This window comes from Symsagittifera roscoffensis, chromosome 8, assembly GCF_963678635.1.
Source record: "Symsagittifera roscoffensis chromosome 8, txSymRosc1.1, whole genome shotgun sequence".
NCBI lineage: Eukaryota > Metazoa > Xenacoelomorpha > Acoela > Convolutidae > Symsagittifera > Symsagittifera roscoffensis.
This window is the reverse complement of record NC_087069.1, coordinates 14,982,672-15,004,314: the sequence shown is the minus strand read 5'-3', so window position 1 is coordinate 15,004,314 and position 21,643 is coordinate 14,982,672. Positions and strand designations below refer to the sequence as shown.

Here is a 21,643-nt window from a genome sequence, read left to right as displayed (position 1 = left end):
AACCTAAGTCGCAAATATTGTTGCGATGCAATTGTTGCGACAAAATGTGTTCGTTTTGAAAGTGTTCATTTTGATCCAGCTATTAAGTACAGCCAGTGCTAAGGATATTAACACAGACTATTATATTACAAATAGCACTTTAGCTTCAAGGTACCATGGTTCTGTAGCGAAGAGGTAGGGAAGGAGATCAGCAGCAAAATAAGTGGGTTCGAACCTGGAAAGGGGCGGATGTTTGTAATGATTTTTTTTTCAAATGTTCTTGTTGCTTTTGTTGTATCACGATATAATTTTTGTGAATTTGTGATGTTTATCATTCATACTTTGATGCTTTCTTTCTGAGTTGCTTGCTAGCCTTTACTGTGAAGCTAGCCTTTCCGGTATGTGAAATAGTCTAAATATCTTAATTTTCATGTATTTCGCGCCATTTAGGAGATTTTTTTTCGAGATTGAATCATTTATTGTATGTTTTTTCGAAGTATCAATGTACGAAATGAATATGCTTAATTATAAGAAAAAAAGTCAGTTTGTCACGATCGACTTTTATTTTTTGCGGTTTGACTTTTTTTATTGAAGTTCACTTTTTTATATTTTTTTGCTAAAATGAAAGGAAAGTTAAATTCAACCATAAAAAATGTGCATTTGGGGCAATTAAAATGTAGGTTTTTAGTTTTTAGAATTTACGTTGTTTTCCATTTTTCTCAAATTTGATTTAGTTACATCGAAAAAAATGTTGTTTAATTATTCGAAATTCATTGAGCATTAATGTCATATTTTTTAATTGAAGTACCTCAAAAGCGATCAGTTGTTTTTATCGTTGTTTTTGTTCATTGGCTCTTTAGTCAAATGCAACAGTTTTAGTGATACAGAAAACTAATCTGTTTGCTCTGATCATATGGTGCTGATGTTACTCGAAAACGGTCCGAAATTTAGGCCTTGTGAGCTGTATTTTTTCGCGGAATCGTTTTAAATTTCTTTTCTATTTTTTCAACCGCCATATTTGCAAAGCAGTGACTTGTCAGAACACTTGAGTGAGCTGTGTAACACAAACATTACTCGATGTCCGCTTATGTTTATTAGTATATATCAATGAACTTAGTGAATAAACTTATCATCATTATCAGCATCATCATTTTTTAAAATTTATTAATCCTCTTTTACTCAAGATTAGTGTTGAACTATACAGGTATTTGTAATATTGTCTGAAAAAGTAACATTTCAGTTGTTTTCAAATTGATGTAAGGTTATCAGTGTTTCGAAGGGTTTTACGTTTCAGGAGATTAAGAAAAGTGTAGATGTAGCTGTTTTTTTCACATAATGTTATTTTTTGGAGCTTTGGCATATTTTTTATCTCGAGCGATGCGAAGCTACGCTTTGCCTATGTGTATGAAATTATATTGCTTCTACCGAAAACTTAAAATCTAGTCTTTAAAATCGTATAATTTAACTTTTTTGAAAGAAGCGGAAGCTTGAGTTAGGCTGAAAAGGAGCAGCAGCATTGCAAAAGTTCCCGCACACACAGGAGAGATTAAGAAAAGTGTAGATGTAGCTGTTTTTTTCACATAATGTTATTTTTTGGAGCTTTGGCATATTTTTTATCTCGAGCGATGCGAAGCTACGCTTTGCCTATGTGTATGAAATTATATTGCTTCTACCGAAAACTTTAAATCTAGTCTTTAAAATCGTATAATTTAACATTTTTGAAAGGAGCGGAAGCATGAGTTAGGCTGAAAAGGAGCAGCAGCATTGCAAAAGTTCCCGCACACACACAGGAGAGATTAAGAAAAGTGTAGATGTAGCTGTTTTTTTCACAATGTTATTTTTTGGAGCTTTGGCATATTTTTTTATCTCGAGCGATGCGAAGCTACGCTTTGCCTATGTGTATGAAATTATATTGCTTCTACCGAAAACTTTAAATCTAGTCTTTAAAATCGTATTTTACTATGACTCTCAAATATACCTATGACTCTCAAATATGCCTAATATTTTACTATGACTCTCAAATATGCCTAAGTTCTATTTTTTCGAACGGAATATTCTGTGATACTTCCACAGTAACCGCCTATCGTTGGTAGGTTTTGAAATCAGTCTCTTTCTGATGTAGGGAGAAGATTTTTAATCACCTTTCAGTGCCAGGAAAGCGATTGTTGTGTTGATTTTTTTTGAGGAGAATCTTATAAAAGTCTCGCTTTAATTGAAGTTTTCGCGGTTTGACATTTCAATTTTTTGTTTTACTTGTTTCCCTCTGGCAGTAATTGACCAAATAAAAAATATTGCGACCATGTATGTACAATGAATGTTTATCAGTATACCAAAATTAAAAAAAAAGTTAGGCTGAAAAGGAGCAGCAGCATTGCAAAAGTTCCCGCACACACACAGGAGAGATTAAGAAAAGTGTAGATGTAGCTGTTTTTTCACATAATGTTATTTTTTGGAGCTTTGGCATATTTTTTATCTCGAGCGATGCGAAGCTACGCTTTGCCTATGTGTATGAAATTATATTGCTTCTACCGAAAACTTTAAATCTAGTCTTTAAAATCGTATAATTTAACATTTTTGAAAGAAGCGGAAGCATGAGTTAGGCTGAAAAGGAGCAGCAGCATTGCAAAAGTTCCCGCACACACAGGAGAGATTAAGAAAAGTGTAGATGTAGCTGTTTTTTTCACATAATGTTATTTTTTGGAGCTTTGGCATATTTTTTATCTCGAGCGATGCGAAGCTACGCTTTGCCTATGTGTATGAAATTATATTGCTTCTACCGAAAACTTTAAATCTAGTCTTTAAAATCGTATAATTTAACATTTTTGAAAGGAGCGGAAGCATGAGTTAGGCTGAAAAGGAGCAGCAGCATTGCAAAAGTTCCCGCACACACACAGGAGAGATTAAGAAAAGTGTAGATGTAGCTGTTTTTTTCACAATGTTATTTTTTGGAGCTTTGGCTTATTTTTTTATCTCGAGCGATGCGAAGCTACGCTTTGCCTATGTGTATGAAATTATATTGCTTCTACCGAAAACTTTAAATCTAGTCTTTAAAATCGTATTTTACTATGACTCTCAAATATGCCTATGACTCTCAAATATGCCTAATATTTTACTATGACTCTCAAATATGCCTAAGTTCTATTTTTTCGAACGGAATATTCTGTGATACTTCCACAGTAACCGCCTATCGTTGGTAGGTTTTGAAATCAGTCTCCTTCTGATGTAGGGAGAAGATTTTTAATCATCTTTCAGTGCCAGGAAAGCGATTGTTGTGTTGATTTTTTTGAGGAGAATCTTATAAAAGTCTCGCTTTAATTGAAGTTTTCGCGGTTTGACATTTCAATTTTTTGTTTTACTTGTTTCCCTCTGGCAGTAATTGACCAAATAAAAAATATTGCGACCATGTATGTACAATGAATGTTTATCAGTATACCAAAATTTAAAAAAAAATTAGGCTGAAAAGGAGCAGCAGCATTGCAAAAGTTCCCGCACACACACAGGAGAGATTAAGAAAAGTGTAGATGTAGCTGTTTTTTTCACATAATGTTATTTTTTGGAGCTTTGGCATATTTTTTATCTCGAGCGATGCGAAGCTACGCTTTGCCTATGTGTATGAAATTATATTGCTTCTACCGAAAACTTTAAATCTAGTCTTTAAAATCGTATAATTTAACATTTTTGAAAGGAGCGGAAGCATGAGTTAGGCTGAAAAGGAGCAGCAGCATTGCAAAAGTTCCCGCACACACACAGGAGAGATTAAGAAAAGTGTAGATGTAGCTGTTTTTTTCACATATTGTTATTTTTTGGAGCTTTGGCATATTTTTTATCTCGAGCGATGCGAAGCTACGCTTTGCCTATGTGTATGAAATTATATTGCTTCTACCGAAAACTTTAAATTTAGTCTTTAAAATCGTATTTTACTATGACTCTCAAATATGCCTATGACTCTCAAATATGCCTAATATTTTACTATGACTCTCAAATATGCCTAAGTTCTATTTTTTCGAACGGAATATTCTGTGATACTTCCACAGTAACCGCCTATCGTTGGTAGGTTTTGAAATCAGTCTCTTTCTGATGTAGGGAGAAGATTTTTAATCACCTTTCAGTGCCAGGAAAGCGATTGTTGTGTTGATTTTTTTTGAGGAGAATCTTATAAAAGTCTCGCTTTAATTGAAGTTTTCGCGGTTTGACATTTCAATTTTTTGTTTTACTTGTTTCCCTCTGGCAGTAATTGACCAAATAAAAAATATTGCGACCATGTATGTACAATGAATGTTTATCAGTATACCAAAATTAAAAAAAAGTTAGGCTGAAAAGGAGCAGCAGCATTGCAAAAGTTCCCGCACACACACAGGAGAGATTAAGAAAAGTGTAGATGTAGCTGTTTTTTCACAATGTTATTTTTTGGAGCTTTGGCATATTTTTTATCTCGAGCGATGCGAAGCTACGCTTTGCCTATGTGTATGAAATTATATTGCTTCTACCGAAAACTTTAAATCTAGTCTTTAAAATCGTATAATTTAACATTTTTGAAAGAAGCGGAAGCATGAGTTAGGCTGAAAAGGAGCAGCAGCATTGCAAAAGTTCCCGCACACACAGGAGAGATTAAGAAAAGTGTAGATGTAGCTGTTTTTTTCACATAATGTTATTTTTTGGAGCTTTGGCATATTTTTTATCTCGAGCGATGCGAAGCTACGCTTTGCCTATGTGTATGAAATTATATTGCTTCTACCGAAAACTTTAAATCTAGTCTTTAAAATCGTATAATTTAACATTTTTGAAAGGAGCGGAAGCATGAGTTAGGCTGAAAAGGAGCAGCAGCATTGCAAAAGTTCCCGCACACACACAGGAGAGATTAAGAAAAGTGTAGATGTAGCTGTTTTTTTCACAATGTTATTTTTTGGAGCTTTGGCATATTTTTTTATCTCGAGCGATGCGAAGCTACGCTTTGCCTATGTGTATGAAATTATATTGCTTCTACCGAAAACTTTAAATCTAGTCTTTAAAATCGTATTTTACTATGACTCTCAAATATGCCTATGACTCTCAAATATGCCTAATATTTTACTATGACTCTCAAATATGCCTAAGTTCTATTTTTTCGAACGGAATATTCTGTGATACTTCCACAGTAACCGCCTATCCTTGTTAGGTTTTGAAATCAGTCTCTTTCTGATGTATGGAGGAGATTTCTAATCACATTTCAGTGCCAGGAAGGCGATTGTGTTGATTTTTTTTGAGGAGAATCTTATAAAAGTCTCGCTTAAATTGAAGTTTTCGTGGTTTGACATTTCAATTTTTTGTTTTACTTGTTTCCCTCTGGCAGTAATTGACCAAATAAAAAATATTGCGACCATGTATATACAATGAATGTTTATCATTATACCAAAATTTTAAAAAGGTTCGGCCGAAAAGGAGTAGCACCATTGCAAAAGTTCCCGCACACACACAGGAGAGATTAAGAAAAGTGTAGATGTAGTTGGTTTTTTTTTCACATAATGTTATTTTTTGGAGCTTTGGCATATTTGTATCTCGAGCGATGCGAAGCTACGCTTTGCCTGTATGAAATTAGATTGCTTCTACCTTCTAACTTTTAATCTAATCTTTAAAATCATAATATTACATTTTTTTGAAGAGACAGAAGCGTGGTGGGCTCGTGCTACTTCTGTAAAACCACATTTTCTAATGTCTTAAAAACACCAACTGGAATCTGCGGTGCAAATAGTCGCTCGCGTTCAATTTATGTTTTATTATGGAACAAAGAAATGATTTGAATAGCTTTTGGGTTTCGTTAACATAAAAACCAACTCTAAGAACTCGAAGGTTATGAAAGAAGCTGTCCTGGATTTATTATTGATAGGTCGCGGGCTTGATTCGAGAGACATATTATCAGGTGTACTTGGCAAAAAAATGTTTTTTTAAACAATTTTTCTTGTGGTGTAACATATAGAAAATTATACGTAACATTTTTATAATGCTTGCTGGTTTTAACCTGTGTATGCGAAGTGCAGAGTAAATTGTTGAAGCATATTAAAATAGCAAGATCACGACTTCGCGTCACAAATGATTAACTGTACTTTTTCTCAGATATACAAAATTGGCGTGTCTGGCATTATAAGTAGAAAAAAATCTTGTTAAATTCTTCGTCCACTAAAAATGCATCCGATAAGAAGGAGTGTTCCGTTGTTTTTCGTGCTAAGATCATACCAATTTTTTGTAGTTATTTTCTTGGTCTAGATTTGAAAGGTGTGATGATAGACTTAGTTTGTTGCCAATTACTGCTTCTCAAGTATTCCAACTTGTTTCTCAGATAATTTAAACAGTGATTTAATAAGCGAGCTGCTCAAATTCGAGATTATTCTATGTTTTGATAATATCGATATGACGTCTACAGCTAAAGTAATTGAACATTTACAACAAAACCACAGTCTTTACGTGGAGAGGTTGAAAGAATGGGTAGCTATTCAGAGTGTATCTGCCAGTCCTACTCTGAGACCCGAAGTCATTCGAATGGTCGAATTCGTGAAAGCAGAATTGGAAAAACTCGGTGCTAAAACCACTTTGAGAGACATCGGAATGCAAAAAACTGCCCAGGGAGAAATCCCATTGCCTCCGATTCTGCTGGCAACACTTGGAAGTGACCCTAAAAAGAAGACAATCTGTGTGTATGGACATTTGGACGTGCAACCGGCGGCTCGATCCGATGGTTGGAACAGTGAACCGTTTGATTTGACGATTGACGCTGAAGGTCGGATGTTTGGCAGAGGATCTACCGACGACAAGGGTCCAGTACTTGGCTGGCTGAATGTCGTGGAAGCGTTCAAAGCGTGTGGAGTCGAACTCCCTGTGAATCTGAAAATCATTTTCGAAGGCATGGAAGAAAGTGGATCGGTGGGTCTCGAGGAAATAGTCTACGAAGAAAAGGATAAGTTCTTTCAAGACGTGGATTATGTGTGTATCTCTGACAACTACTGGCTCGGTAAAAACAAGCCATGTTTGACGTATGGCCTCCGAGGAATCGCATATTTCTTTGTTTCCGTTCAGTGTGCGTGCAAAGATCTTCATTCTGGTGTCTACGGAGGCGCTGTTTCGGAAGCGATGACTGATCTTGTAAACTTGATGTCCAGTCTAGTTGATAGCAAGGGCAATATTTTGGTTCCTGGATTAAACGATATGGTTGCCCCTGTTACGAAGGATGAGGAACTTGTTTATCCCCTACTTGACTTCAGCCCAGATGATTTCAAGGACGACGTTGGAGCGACTAAATTGATCCACGATTCAAAAGAGAAGCTTTTGATGAACAGATGGCGTTTTCCGTCTTTGTCTCTGCATGGAATTGAAGGTGCTTTTGCTGACCCCGGGGTCAAGACGGTCATTCCAGGTAAGGTCACGGGGAAGTTTTCCATCAGGCTCGTGCCGAACATGGACGAAGTTAAAGTGAAAGAACTCGTAATGACTCACCTGGAAAGTGTTTTCGCTAAATTGGACAGCCCAAATGCGTTGACGATTGAGTTGGAGGGTGGGGGAGTGAAAGCGTGGGTGGCCGATTTTAATGATCCACAGTTCAAAGCGGGACGAATTGCGTGTCAGAGAGTGTTTGGAATGGAGCCGGATCTGACGCGAGAAGGAGGAAGCATTCCAGTCACGCTGTTCTTCCAAGACGCATTGCAGAAGAGTGTAATGTTGTTGCCAATGGGTGCTTGTGATGACTCGGCACATTCGCAGAATGAGAAATTGGATAAGCGAAACTACTTCAAAGGAATGGAACTGTTCGCAGAGTACCTGAATCAAGTCGCACTTGTCGATGCATAATTTGAACTGAGTTGAGCCGAACTCACTGTTGATAATCGATTTCAGCAAATGCATTGTTTATTAACTTGATGCTTTATCATTGCTTCTCTATAAAAACGCTTTTTCAAAATTGATTCAAAAGAGCTCAATTCGATATCAAGTCTAAATATTGGAAAAAGTTGTTCAAGTTTGTTCAGCTGTTCACATTATTATGTTTAGATGATTATTACACAATCAGAGCTTGTGTTATAGTATGAACTCTCTTTTTTCAACCCTGGTAGCAAATATGGATGCGACGCGAATAATGCGTTGCTATAAAATGTGTTCATTTTGATCAATAACAAGCTATTAAGTACAGCCAATGCTAAGGATATTAACAGACTATTATATTATAAATAGCTCTTTAGCTTCAAGATATCAGGCGTCCGCTCTATAAATTGAGGCATGTTAGTTGGTAAATTTCTTTTGTTTTTCAAAATGACTGGTACTGCTAATGCGTCATAATTGGCTTGCATCATTTAACAATTATATAGACTCATTATTGGCGTGCGTTACTTAAGAAATTTTGTAGACTCGAAGTTTTACTCATTCATTTTTTCCCAATAGCATTATTGTTCCGACTTTTGATACAAAAGTAACGGAATATTTGTGCTCGGGGTGGGTTTTTTTCTTCAGACAAATTTCGACTTTTTAACTAGCCATTTTTGACGGAATTTTTTTTCGTCATTCGAAAGTTATTGCTGTCCTGAGCTTAAATTTGAAAAGATATTTTACCTGTGATCATTTTTCGTAAAGTTATGAGGGTTTAAAGATTGCCATTTTGACCAATTTGGGACAATTAACGCGCGATATATTTCGCACTATGAACGCGTAAGCGGAGATTTAATCCGTCTTAGAAATCGTTCCAAATTGGTTGAAAGAAGCTTGTTTACCATAATTGATTTGTGACAATGAGCGAGATCTAATCTTTTCTACTCTGTATGGCGTGTGGGGGGATGATTTTATAAAAAGAAATTTCAAATTTTAGAATTTTTTTTTTTTTCATTTTTTTTATTACGTTAACTTTTTATGTTATCACTGCTCCATAGATCTTAAAAGGCAGTCGGAACATTCAGGGCTTAGCCCTGATACGAGCAGTCTTGTTGGTCATTTTTTTGCTTGTGTATGCGAAATGCAAATTCGCTTCTGTGTGAATATGGTCAGAAAATTCTGTGGTGCTTGCACAGCAACCGGCTGTCCTTGTTCTTGGTTGCCTTTAATATTTTTTAATGCTATGTTAAAATTGATTTGCCTTAGGGAACGAAAATATTTTCTATGAACTATGATAACAAAACTGGAAAAGGCACAAAAAACGTGATTGAACTTTCGTTTCATGGGTTAAGTTTAATTGTTAATTGCGAAGCGAATAGAATAAATTACTTTATGATCCAGTTTCTAAAATTTGGTTAGTTGATTTACGAACATACATTTTTTTAGGTTAAAAATTGTCTAAAAGAATCACGGAATCAATTGATAGCTTGATTTGTAAGAAATTCAATTTCACATCTTCCGCGCACTTGGCGTATATTAACTTCCACGCCTAGGACGACAATGGTCTTCGGTTCGAATCTGCAATATTTTGAAATTTTTCTTTTTGAAAATGTCTGTATATAGCTTGTCTTATTTTGGTCTGCTTAGTTGCCAGAAACCGGGGCTTTTTTAAAGTGTAAGCACTTTTCACTCTAGTTCAGCTTCACTTTGCTTCATTACAATGGTTTCCTAATTATGTATTTTTCTTTTTCAAGAATTTTTCTGCTTGAATGACGTCGGCTGATGTTTTTTTGGCTTAGTCGTCTAAGATGGCGTCGTTTGAAGATATAGAAAAGATATTTTTGTTTATGTTAGATGGGGTACAAAACTTGATAGCCCAAAATTTCTCATGAACATGTTGCTTTTTTATTGCCCATTTAACTCTTGCGATTGTGTTCTTCGTCATGTGTTACTCAAATTGAACACAATTTGGGACAAAGAAACTTTAGCAGATATGGATTTTCGACAATCTTATTCACTTTTTTTCGAGTTAGTGGCTTTTCATTTATTGTCGAATAGTTTGCTTCAACTTTTATTTCATTTGTATCGGAAGTGATGCGATGCTCCACTTCGAATGTGTTGCAATTTTCATGCACAAAGTTGTACAAAAAATAGTTTGCAAAAATGAATTTTTGGATTGTTTTTGAGTGGCATTGCTGAATGGTAATTACCTAGTGAGCTAATGCCTTCTGTGCTTTTTTCAGTTTTACGTAGCAAAAAGTAGACACCACTAAGTAGACACGTCGTAAGCCAGTCGAGTAGAGAAAAGAAAATACGTCGTACCTTTATTTTTTTAATCTCGGTTGTGGTTGGCTTACGACTTCTCTACTTTATGACATTCGATTGTGATCGGTTTACAATTTGTCTACTTTATGACATGTCTACTTTTTGACCGAACTCCTTGTTTCAGGCATTCTCTATTGCTTATCATCAGTGCAGATGGAACTACAACGACGACAAGGACTGCAGAGCAGTGGACAGTGGATTCGATGAGCACGACATCCCATATGATGTCCTCTGGCTAGACATAGAACACACGGTTGAGAAGAAGTATTTCACCTGGGATGCTCACAAGTTTCCAGATTCGAAGCAATTGCTGGACGATCTGAACGCAAAGGGCAGAAAGGTTTGTAGAGGCACAAATTGTCGTTACGGGTTTTAAAAGAAGACGGAGAATTCATTTTTCTGGTGAATATTTTTGATGGCACTAGTAATGATTGAGGTTTTGTTCGATTTAAATCAAAGGTGGGAAAATCCAAATTTTCTCATTCAGTGGCGTATTTTTACCGCCAATTACACGCCAACATTTACCCGCCAGTTTTGTAAAGCGACCAGTATGAAGGTTCTGAACTATAACTGAAAAATGATCAACTGTTTCCCTAATAAGTTTCATTTCCATAAATTTCTGTAATACTTCTTTTGGTTTTTCTAAGCTACTCGGCAGTTTTTGAAAAAATCGGACTTTAATTTAAAAAATCGACTTAAATAAAAAAAAATGGGGGGATGGGGATGCAACAGAATCTAGGTTTAATGAAGGACCCCAAAAAGTTTTCAATAATCTTAAATTAGTTATTTTAAATCTACCAGATGGTGACTATAATAGACCCCCATATCAAGCGAACAGGAGGCTTCCATGTGTACGATGAGGCTACCCGACTGGGCTACTTTGTGAAGAAGAGTGATGGGAAGACGGACTACAATGGGTGGTGTTGGCCTGGAGACTCCTCGTGGGTGGACTATCTGAACCCGGCTGCGCAGACATGGTGGGCGGGACTGTTCTCACTGGACATGTACAAGGTGTGTAGGCTATTTATCATTAAGCACTAGAATATAATTTGAAGGTTTAGGGTACATAAGTAGGTAAGGGTGTCGTTAATGTGTACTAGTTAATTTTGCAAGGTAAAGCCAAAACTGACAAACTAAGGCTTTTTTTCGCGGATTCCAAACTAGCCTTTTTCCTTTTATCTTTTTTTTGGTAGTGGTTTCTAGTATCTATTACTTGAAAGAAATTACTGTCTAAAAAAGAAGTTTCAAATTTGAAATCCCCAACCCTATAGTGTGGCGGTCTCAGAGTATTCTCAGAGGTCGGAGATCTTGACTCCAAGTTTGATTGTTCAAATCATCTTAGTTTCTGAGGTATGCCGTTTTTTACGCTTTTTCAAAAGTTTTCAAAAAACACGAATTTAAAAAAAACTTCACCAAATTGGAAATACTTAACAAGGTACCCAATATAGGATGCTCTCAAGATACACTCAGGGTGTTATCTGGATTCCAAAAACGACTGCTAAATGTCCTTCTGTTCTTAGATATGACGTTTTTATGTTTTTAGAAAGTTCTCAAAAGTTAAATTCCCAAAAAAAAATCAAAATTTGAAAATGTCGACTCTTTGGTGAGTTGATGTCAGGTTACTACCAGCGGATGCAGATGTGGCATCCCATCCTAAATTTATTTATCAAAGTGTTAAGTTTTCGAAATTGGCGTTTTTTATGATATTTCAAAATTTTCCATTAACTCGAAACTAAATAAAGAGAAAAGAGTCTGATGTTTTAAAATTGATTACGCTGGCTTATAAATCCTGTTTGTGAATTTGATGATTTAGCAAGCGAAATCTTTTCTAATTAGGGAGAGTGCATTTGTATGCTCTCGGTGATTTTAGGCTTTAGCTTATGAAATAAATAAATTTACGAAGATCTGAATTCGAGTAGTTTTGACTATTTTAGTTCAAAAATCCTTAGGTTGAAATTGTTTTAATCGTTCAATTTTTGTTGGATTCAGTTTTAAATTGTTGGATTCCCGCAATTGTTGGATTTCTGTCCAATGTTACGATTGCTTTCATTTCGATGTTTTTTGTTCATATACCTTTTATATAAGCAATTTTCTCTAATCTGTTTGAAGAACCGGAAGTGCGTTACACGCTTGTTAAATTGTAATAAGATTCGAAGTAAGCGGCTAGCAAAGATTTAAAAATGACGGCTAAAGTTAGTACTGTCTGAAAACGCAAACATGGTTTCACTTATTTACATTTCTGATTTGATATAGCATCAAAACAGTCACAAAATGGGTTTCAAGCAGCTCGTAAAATTAATATCCAGTTTTTTTTACAGACTGTGATCGAAGCATTGCACGAAAAGTTGATCTGTATTAGCGTTTGAAGTCTTACTGACATCAATTTAAAGCAATTTTTTCGAATTATTTCTGTGCATCTCTCGTCTAATTGATAATTTTTTTTCCAAGAAAGTAAGCTGTTTAATCCATATTCATGCAAATCATCGAAGATGTGAATATTTTTTTGCTTCTTTCTCTGACATCCAGGGCTCAACTCTGAGTCTGTTCACGTGGAATGACATGAATGAGCCGTCAGTGTTCAACGGGCCGGAAATTACGATGCACAAGGATGCCCTGCACCATGGGGGAGTGGAACACAGGGACATACACAATATGTATGGCATGCTCATGGTCATGGCTACCAACAGGGGACAACTTCTCAGGTATGGTACTCCTTTGTATATGGACAAATTTCAAATGGAGTAGTTTACTTTTGAAGCAATGGTAAGATTTCGATAGTTTTAGAGCTCAGTAGTAGCCATTTTTTGGAATGCTATGTAATCATTATAATAACAATAAATTTGAAATCACATCACAAATGGGAACGGGGTTTGTATACTTTTAATCCTTTTATTTCACTGTTTGCTCAAATATTAAATGTGCTGTTCCTACATAAAAGCGCCCTGAGAACATGTTTTTCAGTTGATGCTACTACAGAGAAGTGAGATTGTTACGTATTGTTTGTCTCAAAAATATTCAACTAGTCGAGTGACGAAGAAGAATAATGGATTAAATTTATAATTATGTGAACTATGCGCGAAATCATGTTTCAGATCATGTGTTTATGATGATTCGTCTTTTAGGTCCCACAACCAGCACCGACCTTTCGTCCTTAGCCGATCATTCTTCGCTGGAGGCCAGAGATTGGGAGCAGTGTGGACAGGTATTAAAATTCCACCAAAATTCGCCTAATTTATATTTAAAAAAAAAACATTTATAGGGGCTAGATGTCTAATCGGGAAGTTTTTTCGAGGGATAAAGGAGTTTGTGCTTTTTTGGACTAATTTTGGTTAATTTTATAAAGACGAAAATTTGTTCAATGAAGTGGAGTTTTGTCCTGATGTCATATGTAATATGGGCGGAATTTACTTAAGTCAGTATGTATCTATGGATTTTATTCACTCAACGAAAATGAAAGTTTTCTTGCTTTGCTTAGGCGACAACAAGGCCAGCTGGGAACACATGAGGGCCTCTATCCCCATGTTGCTTTCTATGAATGTTGTGGGACTGACTTTTGTGGGGGCGGATGTGGGGGGATTCTTCGGGGATCCGTCGCCAGAGTTGCTAGTCAGATGGTACCAGGTGCGGCATGCAGATTTTTTCAACAATCACGTTCATTAAAAGTTCAGTTCAACGTGGCTTAGACTTGATAATTTCATTTCTTCCATTTTTGTTATGGAACTACAGAAATCCGCAAATATTAGTCAATTAGCAAGATGGAATGATAGATGTGAAGTAAGCGTCGCGAATAGAATGCTTGCCTCTTGACGGGCTTACTTGATTTTCTTTGCAAATCTTTTTCACTCCAGAAAAATCAAATATTGCTGATAAATTTTGAAAACCTTTTGCTGTGAGTGTTATTTTAAGTTCTACCATTTAGTTGTTTTTTAAGCTCGCAGCGTTCACTCCATTTTTCCGAGCACATGCGCACATTGAGACCAAGAGACGTGAACCGTGGTTGTTCGGAGAGGAGAACACGAAACGAATCAGGAACGCCATCAGACGAAGATACACATTCCTACCTTACTGGTACTTCATATTCGTTTTTGTTTTATTTGTTATTTAATATCCTTTTTTGAGTTGAAAATTCATGGTACGAAGGTTGTTTTTCAATTTGAAAAATATGCATAAAAGTATAAGGTTTGTACTGGTACAATTAGTTATATGATTGGCACAGCAGTTGATGCAACAATTTATCGAAAGCAAAAATGACAAATTATGATTCGTTTTTGTTTCAATTATTTTAACTGAAATCCATAACAGGGATGATGATAAGATAAATGGAAATGACTAATTATTTGATAATCGCTATTTACACTTGCGAAGTGAGTGTATAAGTACGAACCTTCTTTTTTTTCTAACCAAAGTCGCAAATATTGATGCGGCACACCAATAATGCTGGGACACCTTTACAGCTTTTTGACAGCATGCGCTTTGACATTCGGATACTAATAAGTTAACACAGTTGAGGCATTTTTAATTCATCGAATGAACCGAAAAAAGCGATTTGTATCAAAAAACATAACAATAATGAAACTCGCTTTCAGAAATTTTCTAACTCAATAGATCTCGGAATTTTTTGAAATGCCTAATTTATAAATAATGTGGCATTATGCTTTGCGATTTGTTACATGCAAAGTTAGTGTGGATGCCTTCAGTTTGTCATATTCCAAATTATTACATGGAAAAATGAGTCTATTTGTATTTGGTGACACTTTTGCTGAATGTCATTGGCAAGTTAGTAGCATATGTAGCTGCTTTATTCGTGACTAGTGTTTGTGGGTTGTTAAGCTTGTGTGGCTGAGTGGATAGTGTGTGAGACTCAAAATCTCTTGATTGCAGCAGGTCGCAGATTTGAATCCTACACGTAGCCGAGTTTTAGCTAATTCGAAGCTTGTTTCTACTTTTTCTTATTTCACTTGATAGAGCTGCTTTTTGGTGGTGATCTCGCAAGTGTTTGCGAAGCGCAGCTTCGTCTCTGAGTTACCCATTGCTTTAAGCTAACTGCTTTTGTGTTAGGTACACGCAGTTCTTTAAGACTTCAGTAACTGGCCAGCCCTTGATGAGGCCCTACTGGGTGGAGTTCCCAACCGCCGAGGAGTTCTTCGACAAGGAGGATGCCTTCATGGTTGGACCCAGTTTACTAGTTGCACCGGTGCTACATGAAGGTAAAATCTTTGTTTTTGCAGCTACGCTGTTTTTATGATGCAATATCTAAAATTCGGTCGATACGCAGTAAACTTGGTATAAAGGTCAAATTTAAAAATTGTTCAAGTGTAAGAGAGCGAAGTGATTTTCACTTATATAGGTCTCGAAGATTATATGCTCTAATTGCTACAGAATTTCATTCATGCATTTTAATGCATTTTTGAATGTGCTTAAGTATATGTGAACTTTTTGAGTCCAATTCAAATTATCTTCCAAAAGGTACGCAAATTACTCTCCAATTACGAGAGCGGAAAGAGCCAAAAAATGTGAAAGACTTCTAGTTTCGAAAGTGGAATTTAGTTTGAAGTTTAACTAGCGAATGAAAAGTTTACTCCTTAATCCAGTTTTCTTAAATTGGGATAATTTCAAGAAAAAAGTTGCAATTAGTTCTTGAAATTCAAAGAGCTTTAACATGATTAAGAGTAATGAACGTAGTGGTGAGTCTTATATAGGTCTTGGCGGCTTTTTTTAGGACGTGTTTTCTTAAAATTCTGTCATTTATTTAAATGCGGGCTTCACTATCTCGCCACGTTTAAGGTTTTTCAACGTATTAATTTTGTATTTTTAACGAAAGAATTTTTTCACTTTTATGCTATATCGTATATTGCAATGATTTTTTTTTTTGATTTCCCAGTCTGAATTGTTTGTTTATTTCGTCGAATTTAAAATTAGAAACCCAATTATGCGATTCTGTCACGATTTCACCAGGGGTTGCGATTTTCGCCTCCAAATGTGACTGCTCAATTCTTTGCAGGTTTCGAGATATGACGTGTTTTGTCAATTTTTTTTAATTTTCAGAATTTTCAAACATTTAAAAGGTATAGTCGATTTAATCGGGTACTATGAAGGTACTCTCAGGAGTTCCAAATTGCAAATCTTGCATTCAAATGCTCTTAGTTTCCGAGATGTGACGTTAAAGCTTGTGTGATAGTATGAACTCTTTTTGTCCAGCACAACTATTGTTCGCAAAATAACAATGGTTGCGACGCAAATATGTTGCGAAAAATTGTGTTCGCAACTATTGATGCGACGCAAATATAGTTGCGACAAAATGTGTTCATTTTGAAAATGTTCATTTTGATCAATAACCAGCTATTAAGTACAGCCAATGCTAAGGATATAAACATATACTTTTATACTACAAATAGCACTTTAGCTTCAAGGTATCATGGATCTGTAGCGTAGAGGTAGGGAAGGAGACCCGCACCGAAATAAGAGGGTTCGAACCTGGGCTTGTCCTTATGTTTTAAATGAACTTTTTCGTATACTAGTTGAAATGCATCCGCTCTATAAATTGAGATATCTTAGAAGGTAATTTTTTTTTTCAAATTGACTGGAAATTCTAATGCGTCTTAATTGCTTGCGTAACTTAGTAATTATGCAGACTCATAATTGGCGTGCGTCACTTAAGAAAATTGTAGACTCAAAATTTTACGCCTTCAGTTTTTCCAGTAGCGTTATCGGTTATATTTTTGATTGTGTATGCGAAGTGCAACTTCGCCTCTGTGAAAGTTGTTCAAAGATTCTAGGTATAATAAATATCACAATTGAAGTTGCCATCTCTAAAGTGAGGCTCTGTCAGGGTATTTTCTGAGGTTGCTACTGTTGCGTCTGAATATAACTGCTCAAATCCTTGTAGTTTTCGAGATATGACGTTTTTTTTTTATTTCTCAAAATTTGGGCTGTCAGAATACTCTCATGTGTTGCCGAATTTTGCCTCCAAATATGACTGGTCAAATTTTTGTTGTTTTTCCGATATGTTATTCTTCCAATAAGTTTTTCAAAAGCCTTAAATTTAATTTTTTTTCCAAAATTTTAAATTTCTAACCCTGTAGTTGGGGATTCTATGGTTACTCTCAGAATTTTCGAATCTTGCCTCTAAATATGACTGCTCAAGTCTTTGTAATTAGCGAGATATGACGCTTTTTATATGATTTTTTAATTTTTTTAGATAACTTCAATTTGAAGTTTCTCAATTTGAAATTCCCAACCTGTAACCTCCAAAAACGACTGCCTAATTGCTTTTAGTTTCTGAGATGTGACGTTTTTTATGTCATTTTAAAATTTTTCAAAGAACTCAGATATGAAAAATTTGAATTAAAAAAAAAACTTGAATAAATTTTTTTTGAAATTACTCTCTGTAATTGAGTGTTGTCATAGTACACTCAAAGGTTGCAGATATTTTTTCCAAGATCTGAGGTTTTTTTTCTGAGTTGTTAAAAATCACCTGAAAGTTGAGCTTATTTAATAGGTTAACTTGAGGCTACCGTTTCAAAGGTGCTTGTATTGAAACTTTGATGTTTTTTATCGGAGACTTTTTTTTATAATTTTACATTAGATGAAAGAATGCATGAAAGTAGAATCCATTAAATTGTTATTTGTTTTTTTTTCTGCGATAATTAAGAATAAAGATACTTGATTTATGCATTGTATACATAAATATATGCCTTGTGGCGATTATCACCTGTATATTCGTTGGCTGGCCTTCTCTATGATTGTTGCAGTTTTTCACAGTTTTTCACTTCTATCCAACGGTTGAATTGGACTTTTTTCTCCATTTTGTACCTATACATCAACGGATTTAGTTTAATTTTTGATTCCATTATCTTTAGCTAGTGTTTGGTAATATTTAGAGTCGATAAACGTAGTTGAGGCTTTAATCATTGAGGTGACGATTAAGAGTCATAAACGTAGTTAATACTCTTAAAAAGGTCTTGCTGATTTTTTTAGTGAAAAGTCTAAACTTTGTTTACGCTTAATTTTGAATTTTTGCGGTTTTGATTTCTTTTTAAGTTCACTTCTTTTCTTAAAAGGTAGGCAAACTTCAAATCGAACAGCAAAAATGTAAAGGTCATGAAAACTTCTTGGCTCGAAAGTGGTTTTTAAATCTTTGATCCAGTTTTCTGTCGCTATCGGCTATGTTTGTACCCTACTTTTTCTTTCACAGGATCCACGAGTGTCAATGTCGCCCTACCAGGCACTGATCTGTGGTACGACTACAAAACCCTCACATCTCACCAGGCACCGCTTCGAATCACAGTAGAAGCAGACATGGACTCAATACCTGTGTACTACAGAGGGGGATCTATTTTACCCACTAGAGGCAGGATTAGAAGGAGTTCAGTACTGAGTAGAGATGACCCGTTAACTTTGATTGTGGCGCCAGATTCTAAGGTAAATGCAACATCGGCAACACGATGCAACTTGTTCTAAGGTAAATGCAACATCGGCAACACGATATCAACCTAAGTAGCAAATAAATGTTCATTATGCTAGCGAGCAGCTAGTGTTTTAGTACGAACTTTCTTTTTTTCTAACCTTATTCGCAAATAAAAGTGTTCATTAAAAGTGTTCACTTCTGTGCCTTTTTGCTGTTATCATCACGATCTGTTCTCTGGTTTATTTGTGATTTATTGAGCGTTCGTAGATGAGTTTAAGTGTGTGTGCCTCAAAATCTCTAGGTCGCAGATTGAATCCGAGACGTCGACGAATTGTTTACTAATTCGAGGCTTATTGCACTAATATCGAAGCTTATTGTTTTTTTCTAGAACTCTAGTGCTGCTTTTTGCCGTGTTGTGTTATAGCTAGAGTTTGCGAAGAGTAGGTTCGCCTCTGTGTTTGAAATGTTCACTTGTTTGCTGGCGTGTTTGGTATAATCGCGATCAGTAGTGTTGGGAGTTTCATAGCATCTGTTTTTTGCGTTTTGGTGGCCAGTGTTTGCCGCTAGTCAAGTGTCCGTTAGGTTTCTATGCTCCTCGTCGGAGCGCAGCTTCGCCATCATGTGAATAGTGTTTCCTGTTGGTTTTGATTGCCCTTGCGAAGGGAATTACGACTAAGTTTTGAACTATTTTCCTCATTTAAGATTTCATTCATCAATGACAGGCGGACTCCCAACAAACTTGGCTTCACGGACAGACGTTTTGAGCATGTTTATTTACGCTTGCGATTGGCAAGCGTTATCAAATCGGAATATATACGTTTTTTTGGGCTAACAACTTGTTAAACAGAATCACGTGTATCTTGGTTCATAATGAATTCAAACTTCTATGCGTGTCCGGCACTTAGCCTAGAGGTTAAGAATACGCCTGGGATGGCAAATCTCGTGGGTTCGAATCTGACCAGGGACTGTTGTTTTTACACTAGAAAGTTCTTTCCCGAAAAAAATTCGGCCTTTAGTTAGTCTGCTTGAGTTTTGTCGCTTTAGTTGATTGTTTTTAACGCAATTTTCAATGTAATTGGTTTTAGTATTTTGAATTACTCCTGCAATTTTTCATTTACTAGCCGTATTTTTTGCTGTTTTTGTTTTTTCGCTTAAAGTTTATATTCGGCGCAAATGATTTGGGCTTGCATTTTATCGGCCTAGTGACCTAATTTGGGGTCATTTTAAGGTAAGCATAATTTTCTCATTTTTTGTGTCGGCTTTCTTGCTAATCTATTCTTTTGATGTATCGCAAGAAGTGTAAAGCTCCGCGTCGCCTTTGTATACATTTTATTTTCTGTCCAGACAAGATGTTGGTATTTTTGGCGAAGCTAAGACCGTTCTAACGGACTACCTGTTTTTTCAAAATACCTGCTCAAGTGTAAGATACTTCATAATTTGCATTACTAAACATTTTGATGAGCTAAATTCATTTCTTTTAACATTGACGGTTCTCTTTCCTTATTCATGCCTGATAGTGTACCAAAAATGATTTTACTTGTTTTTCATTTCTCGAAAACTCTTGAGCAGAAAAGTTCCACTGTTTTTTAAGAGTTTGCGAAAAATTTAGAAATAGTTTTTTTGTACGCTTTGAGGTATGATTCATGCAGGAGAACCGTTTTAGATTACTATTGTTTTGTATAATGCGTTAAAACCTCAAATTTGTTTTTTTTGGGGGTTTAATTCTACTGAGTGCTGCTGTGCCTCATAAAATAATGATTGATGCTAGCTACAGACACTAAATTAAGCGAAAACTCAGACATTTCAATTAAGCCAGAGTTAAAGATATTTTTGATTTATTAGTGACTGTATTGGTTGCTGCTTTATTGATGATTAGTGTCAGTTTCTTCCAAGTGACCGTGGCACAGATGCGAGAGCGTGAGAGTGCTAATCTATAGATCGGAGAATCAAATCCAGAACATTGAAATAGTTTTCTCCTTTAGCTGCACTTTTGTTTAGCATTGGCAAATTGATAGCAACTGTAGTTGCTTTATTGGTAGCTCTTGAAAATATATTTTCAAGCGATTGTGGCACAGATGCAAGGACTTAAGGCTAGTTATCTCGAGTTCGGAGTTTCATTTGAGGCTCATGGCAAAAGTTTTTTCAAGGCTTGTTTTTACCTGTTTTTTTTTTCTTATTTCACCTTTTTTTCACTTGTGTTTGCGAAGTGCATTTTTGAGTTTGTGTAGATATTTGTAACTTTTCAATTTTTAGTTAGATAAAAAGTAACGAAGTGAATGATTTAGTGAATTAAAAAGTCACTGATTCAAAAAAATTGTCCCGGCTTATCTGTATCTTGTTGGTCCGATTTTTGATTTTTAAAGTTTTGTTTGCGAAATAGAAGAATTGCGCTCTAACAGTTAAAGTTTTTTGACGAGCAAAAAAAACGTTATTTTTTATGTTCAAAAGTGGACCTCGAAACAACCAAGCTAGCGAGCGTAGTGTTATATTACGAATTTTTTTCCAACTTATCTCGCAAATAAAAGGGATTATCTATTTCCTGGCAATTTGCTGCATAGCATTGGAAACATATTAGCATATGTAGCTGATCTGTTGGTTGCTTGTGTTAGAGTATAATGAACCGACCGTGTTGCGGATGTTAGGACAAGAGACATCTTTTCTCCAAGTTGGAGGTTCGATTCCTACGTATAGCAAAATTATTTATTTATTTCTTTTTTGCCTTTTCAAAGCTTCTTTTTGTCGTAGTCGATTCGCTTTTGGGTAGTTTTTACATACCGGCGGATTAAAAAATACCTATTGATGAGGTTCGAAATTTTTAAGCTTAAGGTCTTAGAGTTTCCATGAATAGACTAAACAATTATTGATCTAACCTTCAACTGGATTTACTAAGACCTTAAGCTTTATGTTTTTTCTTCTAAATTTTAAAGCTGATTGTTTTAAAAATCAGTGGGTTTTTTGATTTGCTTGAATTTCTTATATTTTTAAGAGTAGTGAACTAGTGAAGACTTTTTTATAGGTCTTGCTGATTTTTTTTTGTTTTTTTTTTCAGGAAAAAGTATTAAAATATTGATGCACTTAGGTATAATGCTTTTTTGAGTTCAATTGAAA

The 21,643-nt window shown here is 35.6% G+C and overlaps 2 protein-coding genes across 3 annotated transcripts in view; both read left to right on the top strand.

Moving 5' to 3' along the window:
* LOC134853319 (neutral alpha-glucosidase C-like) overlaps positions 1 to 21,643 on the top strand; it is a 49,944-nt gene that overhangs the window by 9,177 nt on the left and 19,124 nt on the right. For both annotated transcript variants that reach the window (XM_063869295.1, XM_063869296.1), the window contains 8 exons: positions 10,253 to 10,468; positions 10,930 to 11,139; positions 12,655 to 12,830; positions 13,251 to 13,330; positions 13,604 to 13,749; positions 14,060 to 14,196; positions 15,187 to 15,335; positions 18,323 to 18,549. In XM_063869295.1, the coding sequence (XP_063725365.1) occupies positions 10,253 to 10,468; positions 10,930 to 11,139; positions 12,655 to 12,830; positions 13,251 to 13,330; positions 13,604 to 13,749; positions 14,060 to 14,196; positions 15,187 to 15,335; positions 18,323 to 18,549 (1,341 nt within the window). The remainder of the gene's footprint in view (positions 1 to 10,252; positions 10,469 to 10,929; positions 11,140 to 12,654; positions 12,831 to 13,250; positions 13,331 to 13,603; positions 13,750 to 14,059; positions 14,197 to 15,186; positions 15,336 to 18,322; positions 18,550 to 21,643) is intronic.
* Positions 6,028 to 7,963, top strand: LOC134853320 (cytosolic non-specific dipeptidase-like). Its single transcript, XM_063869297.1, has one exon. It carries the CDS (start codon positions 6,364 to 6,366, stop codon positions 7,792 to 7,794), a length of 1,431 nt encoding a protein of 476 aa, XP_063725367.1. The 5' UTR covers positions 6,028 to 6,363; the 3' UTR covers positions 7,795 to 7,963.